This window comes from Pogona vitticeps, chromosome 2, assembly GCF_051106095.1.
Source record: "Pogona vitticeps strain Pit_001003342236 chromosome 2, PviZW2.1, whole genome shotgun sequence".
NCBI classification, from domain to species: Eukaryota; Metazoa; Chordata; class Lepidosauria; order Squamata; family Agamidae; genus Pogona; species Pogona vitticeps.
In genome coordinates this window covers 235,451,238-235,473,396 of record NC_135784.1, presented here as the reverse complement: position 1 = coordinate 235,473,396, position 22,159 = coordinate 235,451,238, and the positions used below count along the sequence as shown (strand labels likewise).

Genomic DNA, 22,159 nt, shown 5'->3' with positions numbered 1-22,159 from the left:
CTGTTTCTGTAATTCTTCAACAATGGAAAATCTTACTTTTTTTTTTGAGGCATGAACACTGAGATTCAGTCTAAATTCATTTTCTCATTATTGATAGAGAAAATAACCGAAAGAAGTATGTTTAGAACAGCAATATTCATTGCGGTAGCTTTTTAAAAGAACTCACAGTGTAATGGAGCTAGGTAAGGGCATTGGTATGAAATGTCTAACTCAGAATTTTCCTTGATCGCTTTGGGCACCTGAGCCAAGTTTAACCTAGAGTGATTCGCTACATTCATTTGTATTTTACTCCTTTTCATAATTAAAAAAAATCTTTTATTAATCTTACAGTCTCATTCTCAAGGTCACTACTTAGTACGACACTAAACCATCAGAGGGCATATTAGAAACTGAAGTCATATTACAGTTGCTTTCAAAAAATGCAATAAATTAATCTACTCTTACTATAATTATGAATGGGGTGAGGACAAAATACCAGTTGCAAATGCATCTATGACTAGAAAGTATTTGCCTCTAGCTTGTTGAAATGCAAGCCTGCAACCAATTGTATAACAGTTCATACCTACGTCTTAGCATGTTTAGCTCTCCTCTCACATGTACTGTATTCTGATACTGGGGAGCTTGACGGCTTGTCAAATTGAATTAGTGTAATGAAAACTGAAACAGGGTTCTCTGATCAGCAGCACACGATTCTCTCTTCCCATCCCACCACTGTGTCCACCTAAAGCTAAGAAAGGAAGTAAGAAAGAAAGCAATTTCTTGCCAGTTGCCTTCAGTCCCTGGCCTTAGCTGCTCGGACTGCTACCAGGAATTTCAATTAGCACTAACTGCTGTGCAGCATCTCTTCCACACACATTCACTTTGTTTTGTTTTGTGGTTTTGTGGAAAAAGTTTGCTAAGAATTAGATGAAGACCATCAGCTTCTTTAACAAAGCCAAGTAAATAAAGTTCATGTTACTGCAATGACCAATTACTACCAAAGAGTACGGGACATCTTAAATTAAAGAGGGAATGGCACTACCTACCTTACAGACAGGGAAGCTTACTTCTTTTCAGTACAACTGCTAGAATCCCTCTCCCAAACCAGCATGGTTACCTGCCATATTGACAGGGAAAATCTGGCCACTGCAGCTGCAAAATAACTTTCCCAAGTTCTTTCACGGGGCAGTCACATCACATAGTATGAGCTGGGATTACAAGTAAGATATCAAGTTTTAAATCTATACCTGGGCATTGTGGTGGTGGTGGTGGGGGGCGAGATAGATCCTTCATTTGTGAGATCTTAAACCTACCTATTTCTTTAATATTCAGAAGCACACTGTATTATAGCAGAGCTCACTATGTAGACAAATTATGCTAACCCAACGCAAAACATATTTATCTCCCTCTTGGAAGAAAAGGAATTCCTACAGATGCTTTTGCATCCACACTATTCAAAATACGATATTTTAATTTACTGTTATTAGCCACCTTAAATGAGATATTAACATTCTCTCTCTCTCTCTCTCTCTCTCTCTCTCTCTCTCTCTCTCTCTCTCTCAGCACTTGCCAATTTTCTGTCTATGATTTACCTAAATTAATAACAGGTGTAAAGTACCTTTAATACTGAAAACTGATTCTAAAAATGGTTATGATTAGTAACCCTGTCTCTATTAATCCAATATATAGGAACTGATGCAAACAATTCTAGTACGTGTGCAGCAATATTCTACATTCCATCCGCACAGTATTTTTCCCTTAAGGTTCTTTCTTTGCCACCTGACAAATGTGACAGTATTTTACAGACAGAATTATATAGAAGAGATTCCCACTCTTTCCCCCCCCCCTTTCCTTTCCCATCTATATTGAACTTGAAGCTTCTACTGAGAATTTATGTGGCATAACAGATGTAATTATAAGACCACATTATGTGACAACTAAAAAGAGTGGAACATTTCACTCCCAGCTCTTCAACAAAAATAAGCAATAACACTTCCGAAGTGCTCTAAACTTCTCTTGACCTTCAAGTAGTCAGTGAATGATGAAAATCCTTGTAGATGCTTCTAATTCCATATTATTCAGAATTCATTCTTTTAATTCACTGTTATTAGGTAACGAGTAAAGGCAATGTACTGAACAAGACATAAAAACATTTTGTGACACCAAAAATCGATCTGTGGATATAAATGTCAATATGAATAACCAAATAATCTATAGGCCACACTCACTAGTGAATACAATGGAAAGATAATTCACAACTACCAATTCGGGGAATAGGTATTCTGATAATTAAATATTATCAGAAAGTTTTACTCTTCTTATATGACACAAATGTAGGTCAGGACATTTGCTTGAAGTGAATTAAGCTAGCATTTTTCACTTTTTGCGGACTGACCATCATAGATTGCTTACACAACCTATTGCACAAGAAGGGCATGATGGAGCAGCCTGAAAAATAGCATGCACCACTCGCATGATTATCTTTATGAACTTGGTGACTCCAACCAGATAACAGTCATAGTAGGAAGTAAAAATTAAAATTTAATTAAATAAATAAGCATTTATATACATACGCATGTTCAATGCGTCCTTGAGGAGCCACATGGATGATCTTTGTCAGTATGGGACTAGACAACAAAGGCAAAAATGCCAGGAAGTTAGAGAACCAATCAGATGTTGGTGCAGTTAAATTAATGTTTCTTGATTACATTAAACATTGCAAAGCAGTAACTGATTATTTTATTACTCATCAATAAGGTGAATGAAAAAAGACAGTTTCAAGGCACTTTTTCAATGCTTCTCCTCTGCAAATTTCAAATGTCAGCAAGAAAAACTTTTTTAGTACTTTCCAACATACAAGTGTTAATGCTTACATATAAAGCCCTAAACGGTTTAGGACCTCAATACTTGGTGGAACGCTTACTCCCAACTAGTTCTACCCGTGTCACCCGAGCGAGCCAGGAGGTGAGGCTGAGGAGCCTGACGCTGAGGGAGGCCCAGAAAGAAAGAACTAGAAATCAGGCTTTCTCGGCAGTGGCTCCTCGTCTCTGGAATAACCTACCTCCGGAGATTCACGCTGCACCCTTGCTGGGTACTTTTAAGAACCAACTAAAAACATGGATGTATAGGCAGGCCTTCCCTTCCAGTTAATTCCTGTCCTCTTTCCTTTTTTATTCTTTTTCCTCTTTATTTGATTTATTTTGTATTTTCCCATCTTGCAGAATCATTTAATTAATTAATTGTTATAAATTTTTCTTGAACTTGTTATCCTTTACGTTGTAAGCTGCCTAGAGTGGTCGAAATGACTAGATAGGCGGGGTATAAATACAAATAATAATAATAATAAATAAAGTGTATTTGGGTTGAAGGTAAGAGCTAGTTTTCAAACTATGTGTTCAATGATTATCCTACTGTTTCCAGAAATTGAAGTTGCCTTTTTTATATATTTTTTTCAGAATTAATAAAGTCATATGCATGCTCTTCTCCCTTTGAATATTCCAACATCACAATAGTACAGCACACAATCCTATGCACATATATCTGAGAGTAAACATTTTTTTTGCATAATACAGGATGCCTCTAAGTAAAAATTTGCACTCAAGGGAACATGATGCCTGTGCCGCGGGTCTTTCTCCTATGCAGAAATACAGCAAATTTTTTTTGTTTGGAATAGAATCTAAAAAACACTAATCTCTTAATTGCAAGCAAGCATTTAACACTCTAAAAATTAGACCATGAAATGATGTCATGGCATTTTTTTTCCTCCTCCAAACTCATCCCAGTGAATTTTCTGAAATTAATGTTGCTGGCAAAGAAAAAATTTCAGAAATGTGATGGAATCACAAGATTAAAAAGGTGGGATTTTCAAGATTTAAAAAGTTTCAAAAATGCAGTCATATCGGATATGCTTATGATACTTCTCAACTAGTTTGATAGTGATATGTAGAAACATGCAGGGAAGGAAATCAGATTCAGTTTTACTTATTGCACTGCAATTTCTAACAAGATTCCTGTTAATTCAGCTGCAATTTTACCAACATAAGCCCTCTGTGAGGATCTATCTGATTTTCAAGGATGGTAGGGGTGGGTGGTTTGGTAAATCACAGGTAAACATCCTTCCTTTCAGTATATAACATTAAATAAATTTTTAAAAGGACAGTGTTGGTTTGATGTAATTCAGTCTAAATTCATAAAGGGAGATCCTTTTACAAGACGCCTGATCTACAAGAGCAGATTTATAGTTAAGCCAATTTCATACCCATTGAAGTCATAGCTGGGTTGCAATTTGGTTTCAATGTGAGTCAGACTTCCTAGAAATAGAATTTTTCAGTTAAAAAAATCTTGCTTATTTTTCACTTCTAGTTAGCTGTTCCAATGCCTTAATGCTCTTCCATTAAGATAAAAACATTTACATTGTTTGAACTGTGCAGTATTTTCAGACTCCATTGAGAATTTTAGCACATTGTGAGCCAGGACAGCTAGTAGATTGAGTGGGGATAGGGCTCACCCCAAAATGAGGGTGGGGTAGGGAACAGCTTGAATTTTGATCATATGCCACCTATAACTGTGGGACAATTTTTTTATTTTATGTCGGTATATATTTTTATTTTGTATTGCTCAACTTAGTGAGAATTTGCTGCTCTTGGCGATGAACAAAGAAAATAACACTATAATAACACTGTCACCCCCAACAACAATATAAAGTGTTAAAATAATATTAAAAAGAATATAAAAGAATGACAGAGAATAAAATCGACGAAGTTGAGTAAGGTCAAATTGTGATGGAAACTAAGCTCTGAAAAAAAAATATAATAGGTAAACCAATGACAAAAGTTGATAGACTTGTTGAGGCTTCATTGTACTAGCCATTTTTTGCTTATGAAGGGGAACTCTGTACTTGGCAAATGGCTGAAAATTAGGAACATTGTTTGCCACTGTCATAGATAACCATGGCGTGGAATACTCACATTATAAGTATATTTCTGCGTGGGTTCTCTTTAAAAAAGTAACTCTGGAAGACTAAAATGTCCCCGAATAATACAAAAGGGTTAAGCAAACCCTTGTACAGTATTTATTTTTGGATAGCACAGCTAGAGGGTACAAAATGTCACTTCATGCTTGAGATAAGTAGCTTTTTCTCTCATTGGTGCCTAGCAAGAAGACTAACTGGAAACTCTGTGGATGTTGCCTTTTTTCCCCATAAATGTAACAAACAAAAATCTAGTCCTATAATCAGTTGCCTAAGACTTTAGAGGTTTTTTGAATGTGAAACAAGATGCTTTTCTAGAGTATATGATCACATCAAGGTCTAAAATGTGGCAGATAAGAGTGGTAGTTATTTTTGCAGTTTGAATACTTTTTGTAAGCATTATGAATTTCATTGTTAAAATCCTTCTCCAGTTGGCCACCTCTGATGAGCTATTAACATACTTACAGTTTTCAGGTGTTCCAAACTGTGTGCCATTTTTTTTGACCAATGAGTGTTGCTGTTCTGCACTGTAGACTGCAAAGAATCTGCCCCAGAACTGAACAAGGGGAAGGTCATTTCATTTATTAGAAGTGTGCACTTGCTAGGAAACATCAGTCCATGTCACCTCTGACTAGTGTATTTATGGAACCTATGTCTTTCCAAACACCTACTAATTGCATTCATGCATCATCTTCTTAGATGCACTCTTAAAATCTTAAGTGCACATCTTTACAAAACTATGATCTGGGATGAGGCTCTTGGTGAGCTTTCTATGCACACTTTCTCCATTATATCATAGACTATTTTAAAATGTTGGGAATTACTGTGAGAGCCTAGAGCTGTATATTGATCCCGGCATAGTAAGAACATGCTATGCCATTGCAAATAGTTCTGTCTTTATAGTGAAGCCAGCTCTCAGCCATCATTACTCTGAGTGCTCTTGGGCTACATGTTTGCCTGAAACTACACCTAATGGCTGCTGGGGACCACTGGCACATCTTCTATTTGAAGTAGCTCAAGTATTCCCGAAACTACTTCCCTGGCTTCTTGTGTAAATATAAATAGTGTTCCAGGAACAATTGTTTACAACTCTCAAATAAGACAGCTCCTCTGAGAACACAATAAAACACTCTTCTCCAAACCCTTCTGGAATATAGCACAGTTATTCATATGGTTACAAAATCTGTTAAAGATACACTGAAAATTAGGAAATCAATTCAACAAGAAACTAAATGCTGATGATTAATCAACTAACCACATACTTTTCTTTCAGTTTTTGTTCTAACAAGTAGAGTAGGCCCATTTCAGTCAATGAAACTCACAGAGGGCTTGACTCTCCAAATCCAGATCCTCAGGAGGCCTAGTCTAGTGTGATTTACTACACTAAGCACCAGGATCCCACCTGTATAGCTTGTTAAATAACAATGTAATCCTAAATGTATACTCAGAAGCACGTTCTGTTATATGTGACACGCCTTAGCAGATTTAGTTATGTCTGCAGTCCTAACTGAATTATGTGTCATCTCCAGACCCAGCTCATTGGAATGTTTCTCAAAGAATCCCTACATTAAAATGTCACAAAATATCAGTTTTCTTGATTTTATTTTATTTATTTATTTATTTATTAAATTTATACCCCGCCCCTCTAGACCATGTCTACTCGGGGCGGCTTACAACATAAAATAAGACAATATAAAATATAAATAATCATAAAATACAATTAATATATTAGTTAATACAATTAGATTAAAAAATTAGCAAAATGGAATAAGATGAGAGAAAGAAAAAATAAAAGACTTAGCTGACTGGAGGAAAGGCCTGCTTAAATAGCCAAGTTTTTAACTGTTTTTTAAAAACACCCAGCAAGGGTGCCAGCCGAATTTCTGCCACCGCCGAGAAGGCCCAGTTTATAAAGCCTGTTTAGGGCTTTATAAGTGATCATTAGCACTTTGAAGTCGACGCGGAAACGGATGGACAACCAGTGTAGTGCAGCCAGAGTGGGGGAGATATGTTGGTGTTTTCTCACCCCACTAAGTAACCTGGCTGCCGCACTCTAGACCATCTGAAGTTTCCACATCAGCCTCAAAGGCAGCCCCACGTAGAGTGTGTTACAATGGTCTAATCTCGAGATTACGAGCGTATGTACTAGAGTAGTGAGGGCCCCCCGATCAAGATATGGACGCAGCTGGGCAATCCGCCATAGATGGAAATAGGTGGAGCGGACCACGGACGCCACCTGAAAAGAGGACCTTGCTTGGATCAGTCTCAATTATTAATTGCCTGTAATCTTATGCAGACATACTCCCAGGCATAAGCTCCATTATACATAGTGGGGAACAGTTCTATATAAACATGGATATGTTTGCATAGTTAGAGTTGTATGATACTACTTGACAAAAAAACTGGATTTGCTGAATTTCTCATTATAATTCAAGTTTTACTCTTCCTCTTCCTATATCAATGCCAGTATATACACGTGCCTGCCTTCTCCATGCTTCTTTGACCACAAGGCATGCAATCTTCATCATCATAGGTTGTACCACATGGTTGTTGTTGACTGTCCTGTTTATCTCTAGGTAGGTGTGGTATTGCTTCCAATACCCACATTCCCAGTCATGTTTCATCTTACTTTGACCTGAGTGTTGCACCTTTTATCAGTAGGTATATAATCTGCTATAATATCTGCTCATATTCTAATATATAAACTGATTTCAATGGAATTATAGTTTCATACATATTGCTCATTTCTTTAAATATCCTGAACTTCAGTGTCCCACAAAGTTTGGTTCTTTTTAGCTAGCACCTTCTCCTTAGTTTTATAAATGGACATACAACATAAATTATATTTTATAAACTCTCCTGGATACTGTGGCAGATGTCTGCATGCTTTGAGGGGTGAGTGGGTTGCAAAGCTGCATAATGGCATGTTATCATAATTCATGCACTTATTATTTTCATGTCTGCATTCAATAAAATAATAAATATTTAGGTTTGAGGGGGAGTGCCCTTGGACACTTTCTTGTCTTTTTACTGATGTATTTTTAAACTGATTTTTTTAATAATCTCTAATTTTTTAAAAAAAATATTCTCATGTACATTTTTATTTGAATGTTAATCAGTTTTTAAAATACTCTGAGCAGGTTTTTGTGGATGAATTTAACAAATAAATATTTACTTGCCCTGGATTACTCAATTTTATCTAGAAGTTCATAGGCAGTTTATAGATATGTAAAATTTAAGTGAATCTTAATTTAATACTATAATAATAAATAGCACTATATTATTGAATTAATTTTGAGAAGATTAGAAAAAGTGCTTTTTAATTTTCACACACACACACACACACACACACACAATTCCTGCAGGCTGGACCTTGTGGGATATCTTCCAAATTAGAAATTAGAGGAAATATCTTTTGCTGATATAGTAAGTACCCCTGTCTGATAGTATTTGAAATTGATGTTTCAAACCTTCCTATTTCAAGGGTTCAGTACAAATCTTAGTTGCATGTGGCAGCAGTATATATAGTTCAATGACTCCAAACTTTGGCAGTAATCCATATACGTAAATGAATAGAAGCTTTACTAGTTTCTTCAGTAAGAACAGGATTACATCGTTTATAAAAGTGAAATAAATTTTATGGCTTTGATTGTCTGGGAGAATTTTAATCTTTTGCATTTCACACAACTTCCAAGCCACCAGATATCACATGGACATACAGTATACAGATTCAAATCTGATCTGCTTCAGTCATGTGAGTAGCCTCAAGATAGCAAAATTTTCCTGTAGACTGAAAAATAATTTCTCAGATAATGAGTTCATCTGACAAGTAACCACCATTACTCAACCTTTTCCTGAAAGAGTACTTTGTTTTCAGTGCTTTTAATCCTGACATAATCTTGCAGTCACTTTTTTAAAATATCTAGGTTTTTGATCATACATCCCCATGCTGTTTCTTTAAATAGTAACATATGCTGTTAATTCATCAGAAAAACTCTTCAGTAGCACATCAGAAGTATTTGTGCCACTCTGGGGTGGTAGAAAGAGATGAATTACAAACATTTAGGCAAACATCAAACTCTAGGTGTATTGGAAAGGTATGATCCAATGGAGAGGATCTAAACAAGCATCAAACATGTTAGCATTTGATGGTTTTCCAGTAGGAAACCGTTAAAGAATTTGCTTAATTCTATGTTTGAAACCATTGGGAGTTCAAAAATGCTTTACTGAGTGGGATCATGCTTAAGCTACAAAATTCTAGTTCATAAAACAATAAATCTGCAGTTCTGTACAAATTTACCTATGAGTAAAGTAACTGAATGCCATGGTGCTCATTTCTGACTAGATATGAATAGGGTTGTACTGTCAGTCTGATGGGCATTGAAATAAATGCATTATAAAGTATGAGATCCAAAGAAACCAAAGTGTGTATTTGGAAATAATATTGTAGTATAGTAGATATGCAAAAACTTTGAGAATCATATGGTGTTTTCAAACATGGTACTAAAGGCAAATTGACACTTTTATGTTCTATGTGTGTTTGTGTATGCACAAGCAGACATGCACAGAAATTATCAATGCAGGGTAGAAAGAGAAAAAAAAAACCATTTTAAAATTAAACCTGCACTCTAGCTAATGAATAGGGAAAGGAAAACTCAGATTTGTGTCATACATGAATATGCCCACAATCCATTCACACTTTATTTCTGAAAAACTCCAGGGTGGTCCTGACCACTACAGACCTCTACCACACCTGCACAGTTAACTTTCAACTAAATGTATTCCATCTATGAAGCTGATCAACTTAAGAGTTCAACTTTCGCTGAAACCATATAGGAATTATCCAATTACAGTCTCTTACCCACTTTTTCTTTTTTCTTACCCAATAAGTAACTTTGTATCCAAACAGTTTGTAGAGTTGGAACAACTGTAAAAGTCATTCATCTCTCTTCTTGTTTCTGGCTCACATTTTCTACATTGGTTGTTGTAGGTTTTTTGGGCTGCTTGTCCGTGTTCTGAAGGTTTTTCTTCCTAATGTTTCACCAATCTCTGTGGCCGGCATCTTCAGAGGACAGGAGTCAGAACTCTGTCTGTGCTCTGAGAACTCAGTTCTGACTCCTGTCCTCTGAAGATGTTGGCCACAGAGACTGGCAAAACGTTAGGAAGAAAAACCTTCAGAACACGGCCAAAGAGCCCGAAAAACCCGCAACAATCATCAGATCCCGGCTGTGAAAGCCTTCGAGAATACATTTTCTACGTTGCTCTGCATTCAAGGCATAACACATTCTGAGTTTCTATGTAATTACTTATAGTTAAGCATTCTTTGAGACTGACCACAAATGAAATTATAATACTTCCATGTTTCTGCTGAATAGGGGTTGGACCATCCATCAAAAGGACAACACATGGACTCTGAAAACCACAATCTATTGTGTTGGTTCACTGGTAAATCTCATTTCTGTGCACTCACTGATCAGTTCAACCAACATTTATTTCTGTGTGCATCTTTTGTCTTTAGTTACAGTGTCATAGAAGTGAAGATCTGTTCCCTGTGAAATCACTGTATTGCTTTCCATCACCAAGTAACTATCCAGAAATAATGCAAATGGCATTACTAGTATGATGCATTTATAGAGTTAGGTATAGACTGGCTTTTGCTATTATTCCAAAAGAGATTATTTGTTTCATCATTAGCATCCACATACATTCAGTGGGAAAAGAGACTGTATTTTATAACGCAAGTTGTCACCCATAAATACTATAACTGATGTAAACTAATCTGTAACCAGTATTGCGCTGCATTTTTTTAAAAATGGGGGGAGGGAATCAGGATCATACTTTATTGAAAATACCTAGATTTAAATGTTATGTTGGCCAGTAATATTTAGATTACCATGTTAAGGTTTCTGTATATTTTAGATCAATTCAGCAAAATGAATAGATGCCCCCCAACAGAATACAAAGTTGCAGATATGAATAACATGTTTACATCCCATTAAGAAAAATACATTATACAACTAAGTTAGAATTAACATTAAGGAAAGTATTTTTAAAGGCAGTTAAATTTTTAAAAAGTTCCCATATCTATTTTAACATTCAGCTCTTTTTCCTACCTAAAGTATCATCTTTCTATACATTTTTTTAAAGAGAGTAAAATCCGCAGCAGCAGCACAAAACGCAAACTTGCAGAAAGATTCACAAAAGGATGACCCTGTTTTCAGTTTCAGTCTTGCTTCAAAATGTAAACAAAAGGAATCAGTTTAATCATAAGTGCAACAGACAGAATCAAAAATATTAACTACAGGATTCTATGTGTTGTTGTTTTTTCCAATTTCAATTTAAGCAAAATTGTGTTGTTGTTTTTTTAAAAACACAAATATTATATTGTCAATGAAGGTCTTCTAGTTACAGGTCTTTGAGGAAAAAATGTGAGGCAACAGTCCTACTATGTGTAAAAAGGTTTTTGTTTTTTTTTAAAGCCAATGTTTCTCTAGGTCTTTTTCATTTTACTTGGAGCTGCTCACATCAATAGGTTCCAATTCCATGGTGATCAACTTAAAATAAAAGTATCCATTCTGGGCTCCTGTCCTCTTGGTAATAACATGAACAGCTTCGCTGGGGCTTGTTAAAAGCATTACATATTTCAAGGATATTGCATCAAATGTGCACCAAATCAATTAAGAATATAAGACTTGTCCCCTAGGATGGCATTCAAGAATTAAACCCTCATCATGTTTCAGTAGCACATGCTTAGTGATCATTAAAGGAGAATTTTATTTATGTTAATAAGATTATGAAATTACCTGCATGCCTCTGCTGAGAAGATATTACATATTTTGAATAAAGCAAACACTATTTTTCATTTAAAAAAAATAAATGAATTACATTACCTATTTGTTTTACATGGTAGTGGGAGGGTGGGGTGAGGAATAAAACAACATTACAACCTGCAGATTAAAGTCTGATGTCAATTAATGAAAACTTTAGAATTTCCTGACTGCCACAAATTTAAAGATAAAATTGGTATCCTGAAAGATCGGAGAAGGATTTTTAGAAGCACAGATTTAGCAAACACTTTGCAAAATACTTGCTTCACACATTTTGCAAGAAAGTAAATCAATGTCCAGTTTTGATCTTTGCTCCTGATAAGATGTACTCTCATTATCAGCTATAGTTCCCCAAAGTTTTTAGTTCTTCAGAATGGGGGCTACAGAAGTAGTACTATAACAAGTGACACGAACCATTTGCCATTGCAAACGGTCCAGAGAGTGGGAGTGGAGATAAAAACGATAATTTTGATGTTCTGTTTCTAACAGTAAGTTATTGTACCTATGTATTTTATGTGTTCTAATATACTGTTGGAGGGTGTTAATATATGAATCAGCCATTGTCTTTCGGTTTCTCAATTCAAGGGACATATTAAATCCCATCCATGAATTACTTACAGAAGCAACACCCTGAAGTTGCTTCTTCAGGCAGATCCCCGTCCTCACCCCACCTCTAAACTTCCAATGAAAAAGATCTCCAGCCAGAGACGCGAGCGGAAGTCCTGAAGTCATCCGAACTACCACATAGGCACAAAGCAGGGCGCCTGGAATCACACGTTAAGCGCGCAGCGATCGTTCCCTTCCCTTCCAAATCCGATCGTTCTCGGGATTGTAAAAAATAAAAATAAAGTTGCCTCTCTGTTTGGAAAACACAGGGGAGCGTTCCTTGGGTGAGCCCAGCTGAAGCTTAGGGAGACTCGCCCTTATTACTACGAGATAACCTGCACCCCACGAGGCACTGCGGAAACCAAGTGCGGTCAAGGGAGAATCCGGCGCCGCTCGTGTTTTTAAAAACAGGGTCGCCACCACTACCCTCATCCCTCCCCCGCTGTCGCCGGCAGGCTTCAGACGTGATGGGGCCAACCAGCATTGAGGTGGACAGGTCTGCCGCTCTTTCGCCTAGTTGGAGGCTAAATCCTTAAGCTGATCTGAAGTTTGAAAGTTACCTAACGGGGAGTGAGGGCGGGAGAGGAAGAAACGTGGAATGGACTGCACTGTGTGATAATGGGGTCCGTGCGTGTATACATACACACGTATTTGTAAACCCGGTTCTGAACGACGGGGAGACCTTCACAGCCTCCGCTGCCGTTAACAGCCTGCTCACCCTCGCAAGGTTAACGTGATTTGATTTTGCTGGATGCCAATAATGTATTGATTCCAGGGGCCTCTCCTCTGCTCTCCCCTTCGGGGACCAAATTGAAAATGCGTAGCGATTAATATTCCATTAACAAGCTACTCCGGTCCCTAATCGAACGGCTGCCGTTGTCCACTGGCGTCTGGTCCTCCTCTCTGATCGGAGCTCGGTTGGAACTGTTTCTCTAAATGAACCCGGAGGCGCTCGAGAGAAATGGGAGTTATGTTTTTATTTTCTACCTACCCATCTTTGTATGTATTTATCAAAGATAGCTCGGGGTTCCTTTTGCCTTCCCGGTGCAAGGGATGGCGAGCGATGCAGAAGGGGTCAAGCCGAGATCGGTTTTGAGTCCAGCTCTAGTCCAAATGGCGTCTGTGTGTTGTTATTGTAGTTGTTGTTTAGTGGGTAAGTCGTGTGTAGCCAGATGCTAATCAGGGGGAATCTCCAGTCGCCTGTTCAAGTCGCCCTTTCCACAAGGGGCCTCAGATCAGAGCAGATCAGCCCTCCTGAGCACAGCTAGGGATAGGACGGGGGGCCGCTCCGATCACAGCCTGAAAACACCAAGGTCGGAGTCCTAACAAGGAGGACGACAAGTCCTGTTTACCCCGCCTGGCCCTCTAAGCCCCTGGCCAGCTGGACGGTTCCCACGGACGGCTTCTTCAGGGCCTGGCCACCTCCAACAAGTAGAGGCCCGCTGCTTGATTAAGACACAGGCCACCACCGCCACCACCACCCCGTCCCCTGGATCTGCGGAGCGCTTGCTAGCTGAATTCAGCCTCCGTTCGTTACCCACAAGGTGGGTTTGAAACAAAGCCCCGAACCCATCGGGGGCCTGCCTAAGCGGGGCCGGGGACCGGAGAGCCTCCGCCTGATCCGCCTGTAAAGAGTTAACCCGTTTGTGATGGATGGCAGGAGCTGTCGCAGGCGAGAGTTCCCTGCCTTAGATCGAAGTCTGTTCTGCCACAGATTCCATCGTTTTATTTTATTTCATTTCATTTCAAAAGCTCAACAGTTCTGCAGGGCTTCTCTTCACCTATGTGGGGGTCACCTAGTGGAGGCAGAGGACCCCCACCCCTGGTTTGGACAACGATTGCAAAATAAGGGCCAAAAAGTCACTGTCAGTCCGCCCAGAAACCGAAATAGAACATCGGATCAAGTTTCTCTCTCTCTCTCTCTCTCTCTCTCTCTCTCTCTCTCTCTCTCTCTCTCTCTCACACACACACACACACACACACACACACACACACACACACACACACACACACACACACACACACACACACACACACACACACACACACACACACACACACACAGAGCGCACAGACCCTTCCCTACCTCGTCACTTGACAAGCGGATTGACATTAGTGTGTCCTTATGTTTGATTTGTCCGGGGAGACGAACCGGGACCAAACGGCCAATGCTTGGGAGGCCCGTGCATTAGGGATGTCGACACCATTACTTGGAAGGAAGGCCCAGAAATCGACAGGGGTCGCTTCCAAGGCCGGACGTCTCGGAGAGCGGAACCTGGTCGTGTGAATCGCTCTCGATATCGTGGGCCGCTCTCTCCTTCCCTTCACGCGCCCACTAAGGGTTTGTGGCCGAGTTACGTGCCTGAGTCGTGGGTGGGACATGAGAGGCCAGGAAAAACGCGCGTGTGGGTCGTCGCCCCCCCCCCCCCGGTCTTGATCCACCGAGAGCCCCGCCTTCCAGGTATCACCCGCCGTCCAAACAGGCCACTGTTAAAACCCGAAACAGGAGGAACGTGTGTCAGGTCCCCGCCACCAGCACATAGGCCTGGGGTATGGGGCGGCCTGCCCTTTCCCGCGCCGTCTCTTTTCACCGCCGCCCTTACCCAGACTTGCAGCTTGTGTTCGCATCGAAATCGGTCCCGGGAGGAGAAAGGGGTCCTCCTCCTCCTCCTCCTCGGATCGTGGCGTCGCTAAGCGTTCGCTGCACCCGGGAGCTGGTTTGGTGGGGAAGCAAGGGCTGGGGATGGAGACCTGGCGTTGCTAATTGCTCTCGACATTCGGAATACAGATGCGCGCGTGTGTTGGTGTGTGCGGGCCCGCATAGGGGTAAACCGAGTGCCTCGTGGCACCTTAAGGATAAAGTAGTTTTCCTGGGCATGCCGTTTCGTGGGCTGCAGCCCCTGCCAAGGAGAACTGCTGCGTCCTTCAGATGCCCGCAGGTTTTGCTCAATCATCCTCCACGAGGCGATCCCCCACCCCGGAAAAGCCTCGATCGTGGAGTTTACACAGCGTACCTGCACTGCCGCCTTCATCTCTGTGATTCAAAGCACCCCAGTTAAGAGCACTTCGCGTAAACTACTCGGAAGTAAATGCCGTTGACTCTGTTGAGAAGTGCTTAGGATTGCCAAAGGTGTTTTCCTTGCGAAGCGGCGCATCCTACAGGTCATTCAGTTTCCCTGGAGGCTGGGGACACTTCTTTCTTAGAGAGGCGGGAGGAGAACGTGGACGAACTTGCCCGTTTTCTTACGGGAGCGATCCAGGTACATTACAAAAGCTGCTGATGGGGTGACGTTTCTAACCCGAATTAGAGGCAACTTGTCATCTCAAGTCTATCCAGACTGGAGTCTAGTGAGCTTTGATGGGACTTACTCCTGATGGGACTTACTCCTGTGTAAGAGAGCATAATGTCATGCCAAAAACTGGCTAAGAAAGAGAGCACCATGATTCCCTTTCCTTTCTTCAAAGTCAAAGTTTTAGGCAGAAAGAGGTTATAAATCAGCCCACATATGCCCAACTAGTGGTAGGACAAATTTATTTTCAAACCGATTCAATAAACAAGATACATTCCAAACAGAGATTCATATGCACATGGAGTACCTGTTCTTCTACACTGTTTGTGCCTATCGGTAAACTCTGGCAGACAAGGCTTGGACTCTATGGGAGGAGGGACCGAAAAGTAGATACGGATAGCTTTCGCTGAGTAATCTCTGCCTGTCAAAGAATGGAGGGGGGGGCGCGTCCTGCCCTGGTCCCTGGACCTGGTTTTCTCAACCGAGAGAAGTGGGTCAGTAGAGCAGATGACAAAGCCGGGACTGCAACACCCTGCAGCGCACGCGAAAGAGACAGATAAATGCAAAGAGATACCCCTTCAGGTCAACGAAATGGGTGGCTTCTCTTCTGAAACTAATTCTCCCATCCAGTAACTTTGCAATCTATAGCAAAGGTGGACCTTACTGACCATCAAGCTTGCAACACATCCCAGAGACCAGTGAACTTCTCATTTATATATTCTGGCAACACTGTTGCAATGCTACACTTGCAGTATCCTGATCCCAAACTCTAATTCCTGAGACGTAAGCACAACTGAGTTTAGGAAGCTGTACTCTCAAATAAGCCTGCCCAGGGTTGCCCTAATAGTGGCCAGCCTGTCAAGGGCATTAGTAAACCTCCAAGGCTCTTCAAGGGCTTACTGGCCATTCCCTACTCAAGCGAAATGGTCAACTTCAGAGCTAGGGTTCAAAGGACTTTATTTGCTACTGTTACTTGCATCAAGAACATTGTCCCAAGCCTGGTTTAGAGCATTAACTGTTGCTCTGCAGTTGGTGATTTTGTCAGTTGTCTACCACTGCTGCATGCTACAGGCTGCCACTTCTTTCAGCCCATTTCATGGATCTGATTAAAGAAATTCTCATCCCCAAATATACTAGATGGAGCAATCCTGCCCATGTCTACCTGGAAGTCAGCTTCACTGAACATAAGTTTGCAGGAGCTCTCTTCAGCTCAGTTTGGAGAGTGCTAATTCAGAGATGCCTCCCATTCATATAAAAAGTATTTATGCCCTAGTAAGTGAGCTTAGCACTCATGTGTACCCTCATTTAGCTGGGAATAAGCCCCACTGAATCTCCTAGGAACTACTTCACAGTATATAGCAGTCTCATAAATGGCAGTTCTTAACGTAAGTCCCACAAAGTTTAGTGGGTTTTACTGCCAGTTTAGTGGGTATCGCATTCTCTTAAATCCTGCGGTATATAAGTACACACATATATGTACATATATTTTGTATGTGTGCTTGCACACAGACATATTGATCTCTTTTCCCAACAGTGTTCTGTTGACCAGGTTTCAATTTGTGTGACACAGTATCACTCTAGGGAACTTTCTGTCTCAGTGCAGTCAATTCTAAGCCATTAAAGAGCCTCCATCACAGTCCAGTAAGTTCAGTGTTTGTAACTGGCGGTGGCAGCCCTTCTCTGTTTGAATTCCTGCTCCGTGCTCACAGAGCCTTGAGCATGTGCAAAGTATCTGCCATTCCTTACTGCCAATCTCAGGGGGCGGGGGAGGTCAGGCTGCTTCTGTGGCCCGGCAGGGAAATTCAAGGGAAGATCGACCTCTTCCATGCTTTGCAGATACAAAAAAAAAAAAAAAAAAGGGGGGGGGGGCTCAAAACCGAAGTTAAGCTTCTGAGCCTAAACCAGGCGGCCATCTCCGTCTTCCTCCGCCCACCCTTCAACTATGGCTCTCTGTCCCTCCTCGCTCTCCGAAGAGTTCACGCTCTGCCACAGGCCTTTCCGTCTCACCATCCACGAAGCCTGGACCGTCGCGCCGGCGGGAGGTGGGACAGGGAAGCCCGTAGCCCATCCATGTTGGCTTATTTTCCGTTTCAAGCCCCCCCCCCCAACCTGTGCAGCTCTGCCAGGAAATCGCCACCCGTCTCTCCCCTCGGAGTCTGAAAGTCACCTTGCACTTCCCAGCCGCTCTTCTTACTCTCCCCTCCCCCTCCCTCTGGCCCTGTAATCGGACAGGATGCAACCCTTACCTCTGATGAACAGGCCGGAAAGGACGCTGCTCCTTTCCAATGCCCCCGTCGCTTCCTCCCAAAGGGACCTCGCTCCCTCTCCTCCCCTCCGATCAACACATCACCCCACATACATCTGAGAGCAACGTTCTCGTCACAAGTTCAAGTCCCTGCTTTCCAGGGGATTCTCACGCGAATCGCTCCCGCCGCCAACGAGGCGTCCGCTTTCCCTCCCTCCCTTGTTATGGGCAATTTTGTCGGTTTTGATCCCCGCCACCTTCTCTTTTGCGGAGATTTTCTGGCGGAGAAAAAAGTTCACACAAGAGAGGAAGGCATGGGTCCAGCATCCCGTATGAAGTTGGTTTTTAGGGCTGATTGTTTCCTTCTCTTGTTTCTTCCCCCAAATTTCTATAGAAGTCAAGGAGATCTTCCGTCAAAGAGTCCCGACGGAAATATTTTTGTGGATCGAGGCGCAAACAAGCCCTACTTGGATCAGACATACGAAGCAGCCCTTCACATGTTCATCCTACTGTTGGGCTCCTAAACTGTCTAAAGAAAGGCGCATCTCCTGAGAGAAACAGAGGCATGCTTCCATTTCCAATACACGACCCGATCTAACACTGGTAAGTTAACTATATCAGCACGTCTATCATTGAACAAGTGCCCGCTAAGAAAACCATTCAGATCTTAAATCACAAACTCCTTTTTGGGGGGAGGGACGAAAATATGCTTCTCACTTAAGTATTCATTTTTTGGCCTATGGCTTGAGAAGCAATTTACATAATTTACAAAGCCATTGTTAATGTTACCAACAAGTCCTATTCACAATCCCGACTTGGTGGACCAGGGATCCAGCCGGAGGATAAAAACATTTTTAGATACTCAGGTACCTGAGTAACTAAGCGGGGTAAGAGAAGGAAGATGCGACAGAAAACCTATAGAAAGATCCCAGGAGCAGCACAAAAAGTTGAGTTTTGAGGGATCCTGTGTGGAAGATGGAAGTGAGTGAGTGAGTGAGTGAGTGAGTGAGAGAGAGAGAGAGAGAGAAAGAGAGAGAGAGAGAATCAGGTTCTGACCAAGAAACATCTCAGGATTAAAGAATGATTCTGCTTCTGCTCAATGCTTAGGGAAAATGATGACACCTTAGCAAAATCCTCACCCTGTCCCCTTCCCCAGCGTCCCAGCACCCCAAATTTGGAAGGAAAGTCAGAAGCAACAGGATGGCGAGGGTCACTGAGTTAGACCGGGGGGACCAGCTGCTTCCTAGTCACCCCCTCCCTCAAATACATAGAAGACTGGGAGACAGTCCATGGGGAATCACCTGCCTGGGGAGGCTTTCCCCTTATTGGAAGGAGCTCTTCCCGAACCACAGAGAAAAAAAGCAGGGCCGATAAGCCAGCAGAAGTTTGATGAGTTGTAGCCCCCCCCCACGCACACCCAGTAGGTTTATTTATTTATTTATTTATTTAATTTATATCCCGCCTATCTAGGTTGAGGATGATGCCTCCTTAGTCTTAAAACTTTATGGCTGGTGCTTCCTGAGTTTGCCCCACCCACCCCAATTCCCTCTGACAAAGTAGCACTCATGAACACATCCCACCTCTCTCCTCAGGTGCCACTTTTTTTGGGGGGGGGGGAAAGAACAACCCCATCCCAGAGCACAGGCCACCTGCGAAGGGCTCAAGTCCGGGCGGGCGCGGGCGCCCACCCTGGAGGAGACGCCATGTCCTTCGGCGCGCTTCTCCAACTTTCCCCCCAAACAGTGTCTTCCTCACGCGTCGCCCACCTCCCGCCCGTCCTCCCGCGGCGTCCTACAAGCCTAGGAAGTCAACCCGGGTTCCGCCTCAGGTTTCAGCTTCAGAACTTGCCTCCGTCTTCCCGCCCGCCCCTCCAAGGAAGGCAACCGTGCCAGGAAGAGCCGGCTCCGTCCTGAAGGGAACCCCCCATAAAAGTTCCTCCACCCCTACAGGGTCGGGAGAAAAGACGGGAGGCCGGCGCCCTGAGGTGGGTCCCGGGGCGAAGACGACGACAAACCCAGGACTCCTCACGACTCTCCACAGACCCAAGCGGGAGAACTTTCTGACAACGTCTGCAGCCGCGTGTCTTTGACAGCCTCCCCCCCCCCCCCAAAGGAACGGCACGGAAGACAAGGCACCACCTCATCACCCCCGGGGCGCGAGTGGAGCCGTCGTGTCCCCTTTGGCCCCCTCCCTCCCTCCCTCCCCATCGCCTTTCCAACCCTTCCCCCCCATAAGACGCACCCTCACCCTCCACACACACACCCCACCGACCCACCCCTTACCTCGCATGGTGGTGTTGGCGACTCCCCGGCTCGCGCAGGCATGTAGGTATCACCTTAAAATCCCCGTCTCAGCAAGAGGGAAGGCGGCCGGCGTGGGAGCGAGGCTGGCGGGCGGCGGGAAGCATTCCTTCAAGGTGTTGCTTCGCTCGCCCGGGTCTCTCTCTCTCTCTCTCTCTCTCTCTCTCTCTCTCCTGGCTTCCCGCCCCTCCTCGCCCGGGCGTCAGTTCTAATCTAGGGAAGAAAAGCTGCGTCAAAAATAAAAAAATAAAAAATCGGGATCTTTCTGGGTTGTTTGAAGGGGTGCCTCGGTCGACGGCTGCCTTCCCGTCTTCGCCGCCCTCCTCCTCTTCCTCCTCCCGGCGCGACTTTCTCTCGCTCTCGGTCTTGGCGTTTAAGTAGCACGCAGATCGACTCCCAAAGATTTTCTTTTGTGCTGGCTTGAACTGAGGAGCGGCGGCGGCAGCGGCACCAGCAGGAGGAGGAGGCGATGGAGGAGGAGGAGGGGGGGTGTTGTTGTTGGTTTGTTAGTTACGGGGAAAAAAGGGGGGGATAAAAAGGGGGAGGCGGAAAGAGTGGCTCTAGGAGTTTCTCCCCTTCAAAAAAAGAACAACAACAAGAAAGCAGCGGCGAGGGAAGCGCCAGGAGGAACGTGGCGAGGGCAGAGCATGTGCGTTCTCACATGACATCCGTGCCCGCTTTAGCAAAGCCCCGATGCAAATGCCTCCGTGTCGGTGCTTAGTTTTATTTTTTTTGGGGGGGTAGGAGGCGCTCTTTCCCCCCTCCTTAAAAAAAAAAACAACAACCCGGGTACGCGCAGCAAACAAGAGACGGAGAGAGGTCGCGAAGGAAAGCTGCAAAGAGGCTTATAGCGGAGGGCGGGCAGCCCCGCTTACTTGGGGCTCCGCCTCCTGTCAGCGCCTCGGCCAATCGGAAATCGGCTGGAGTTGGGAACCCGGCTGAGGGAGAGCCCCGGCCGGCGGGGGGGGGGAGAGAGGGAGGGAGGGAGGAGACGCGGGAGGCGGGACTCATACAGACACTTTGTAGGGACAGACAAGGGGGCGGGGCGACGGCGAAGAAGGCAAAACCCACACATGCAGGCAGGCACGATGCACAAGAGATTTCTCGGTTGCCTTGTAACTTGGGGAGCTTGCGTCTCCGTTCTTTATATTTGAGAAAACTATCCAGTACAAAAGTCCTTTCAAGGCAGCATCCTTTTAAAAAACGGGTGGAGACGACTCCCCACATACACACACACGCACACATATACACATACCAGCGATGAATTTTATCACAGGGTCCCTGTCTCACTGCTTCAGACTCCGGTCCGTCGTTGATTCCACCGGCAAATAACGCAAAATGCATAAAAGGCACATCTTCAGTCACTGTGTCCCAATCGATCTCGATCGGGAACACCCGCCCCCACCCCCCGCAGACAGTGTCTACTGCTTTGGCAGGGTCCCCTTGCCAAAGAGGGGAGATCCCTAAATAAAATTGGTTTAAATTCAAGAGAGGAGTATGGATCTCTTCTTACCTTTGGGCCACAGAGTCAATTAAAATGTACTATTGACGGAATATTTGCAGGAGATGTAAGATGGAGGTTACAGTTTAGGAAGAGTTGATGGAATCGCCCCTTAGATAACTTGGAATCCACTTTGCCACCAGAAATATCTTCTCTCCCCCCCTTCTCTCCCTGTCTCTCTTTATCTCTCCTTGTCTACATACCAATCAGAAGAAAAGTTACCTGAGAAAGATGTGTCTATATCTGAAACATCCAATCTTCGAGATATTAAGGAGACTTCAGTCTTCAGAAGGAGCACCAACTGGTTGGAGATGGCAATTGAAGGATTAATTCATGTTAATACATAGGAAAAAGGAAAGATAAAACAATTTATTAGATGTGTTCCAAGATCCACAGCCAGGCAGTAGATTTATCATGATCAACCAAAATGTCACAAATTAGT

General features: G+C 43.0%; 1 protein-coding gene across 1 annotated transcript in view; it reads right to left on the bottom strand.

The window, feature by feature from the left end:
- The window catches only part of RORB (RAR related orphan receptor B), a 192,053-nt gene extending 171,206 nt beyond the window's left edge, over positions 1–20,847 (bottom strand). The window contains exon 1 of the mRNA XM_072992226.2: positions 20,199–20,847. Coding sequence (XP_072848327.1) covers positions 20,199–20,205 — 7 coding nt within the window. The 5' untranslated portion in view covers positions 20,206–20,847. The remainder of the gene's footprint in view (positions 1–20,198) is intronic.
- Positions 20,848–22,159: the final 1,312 nt, after the last annotated feature.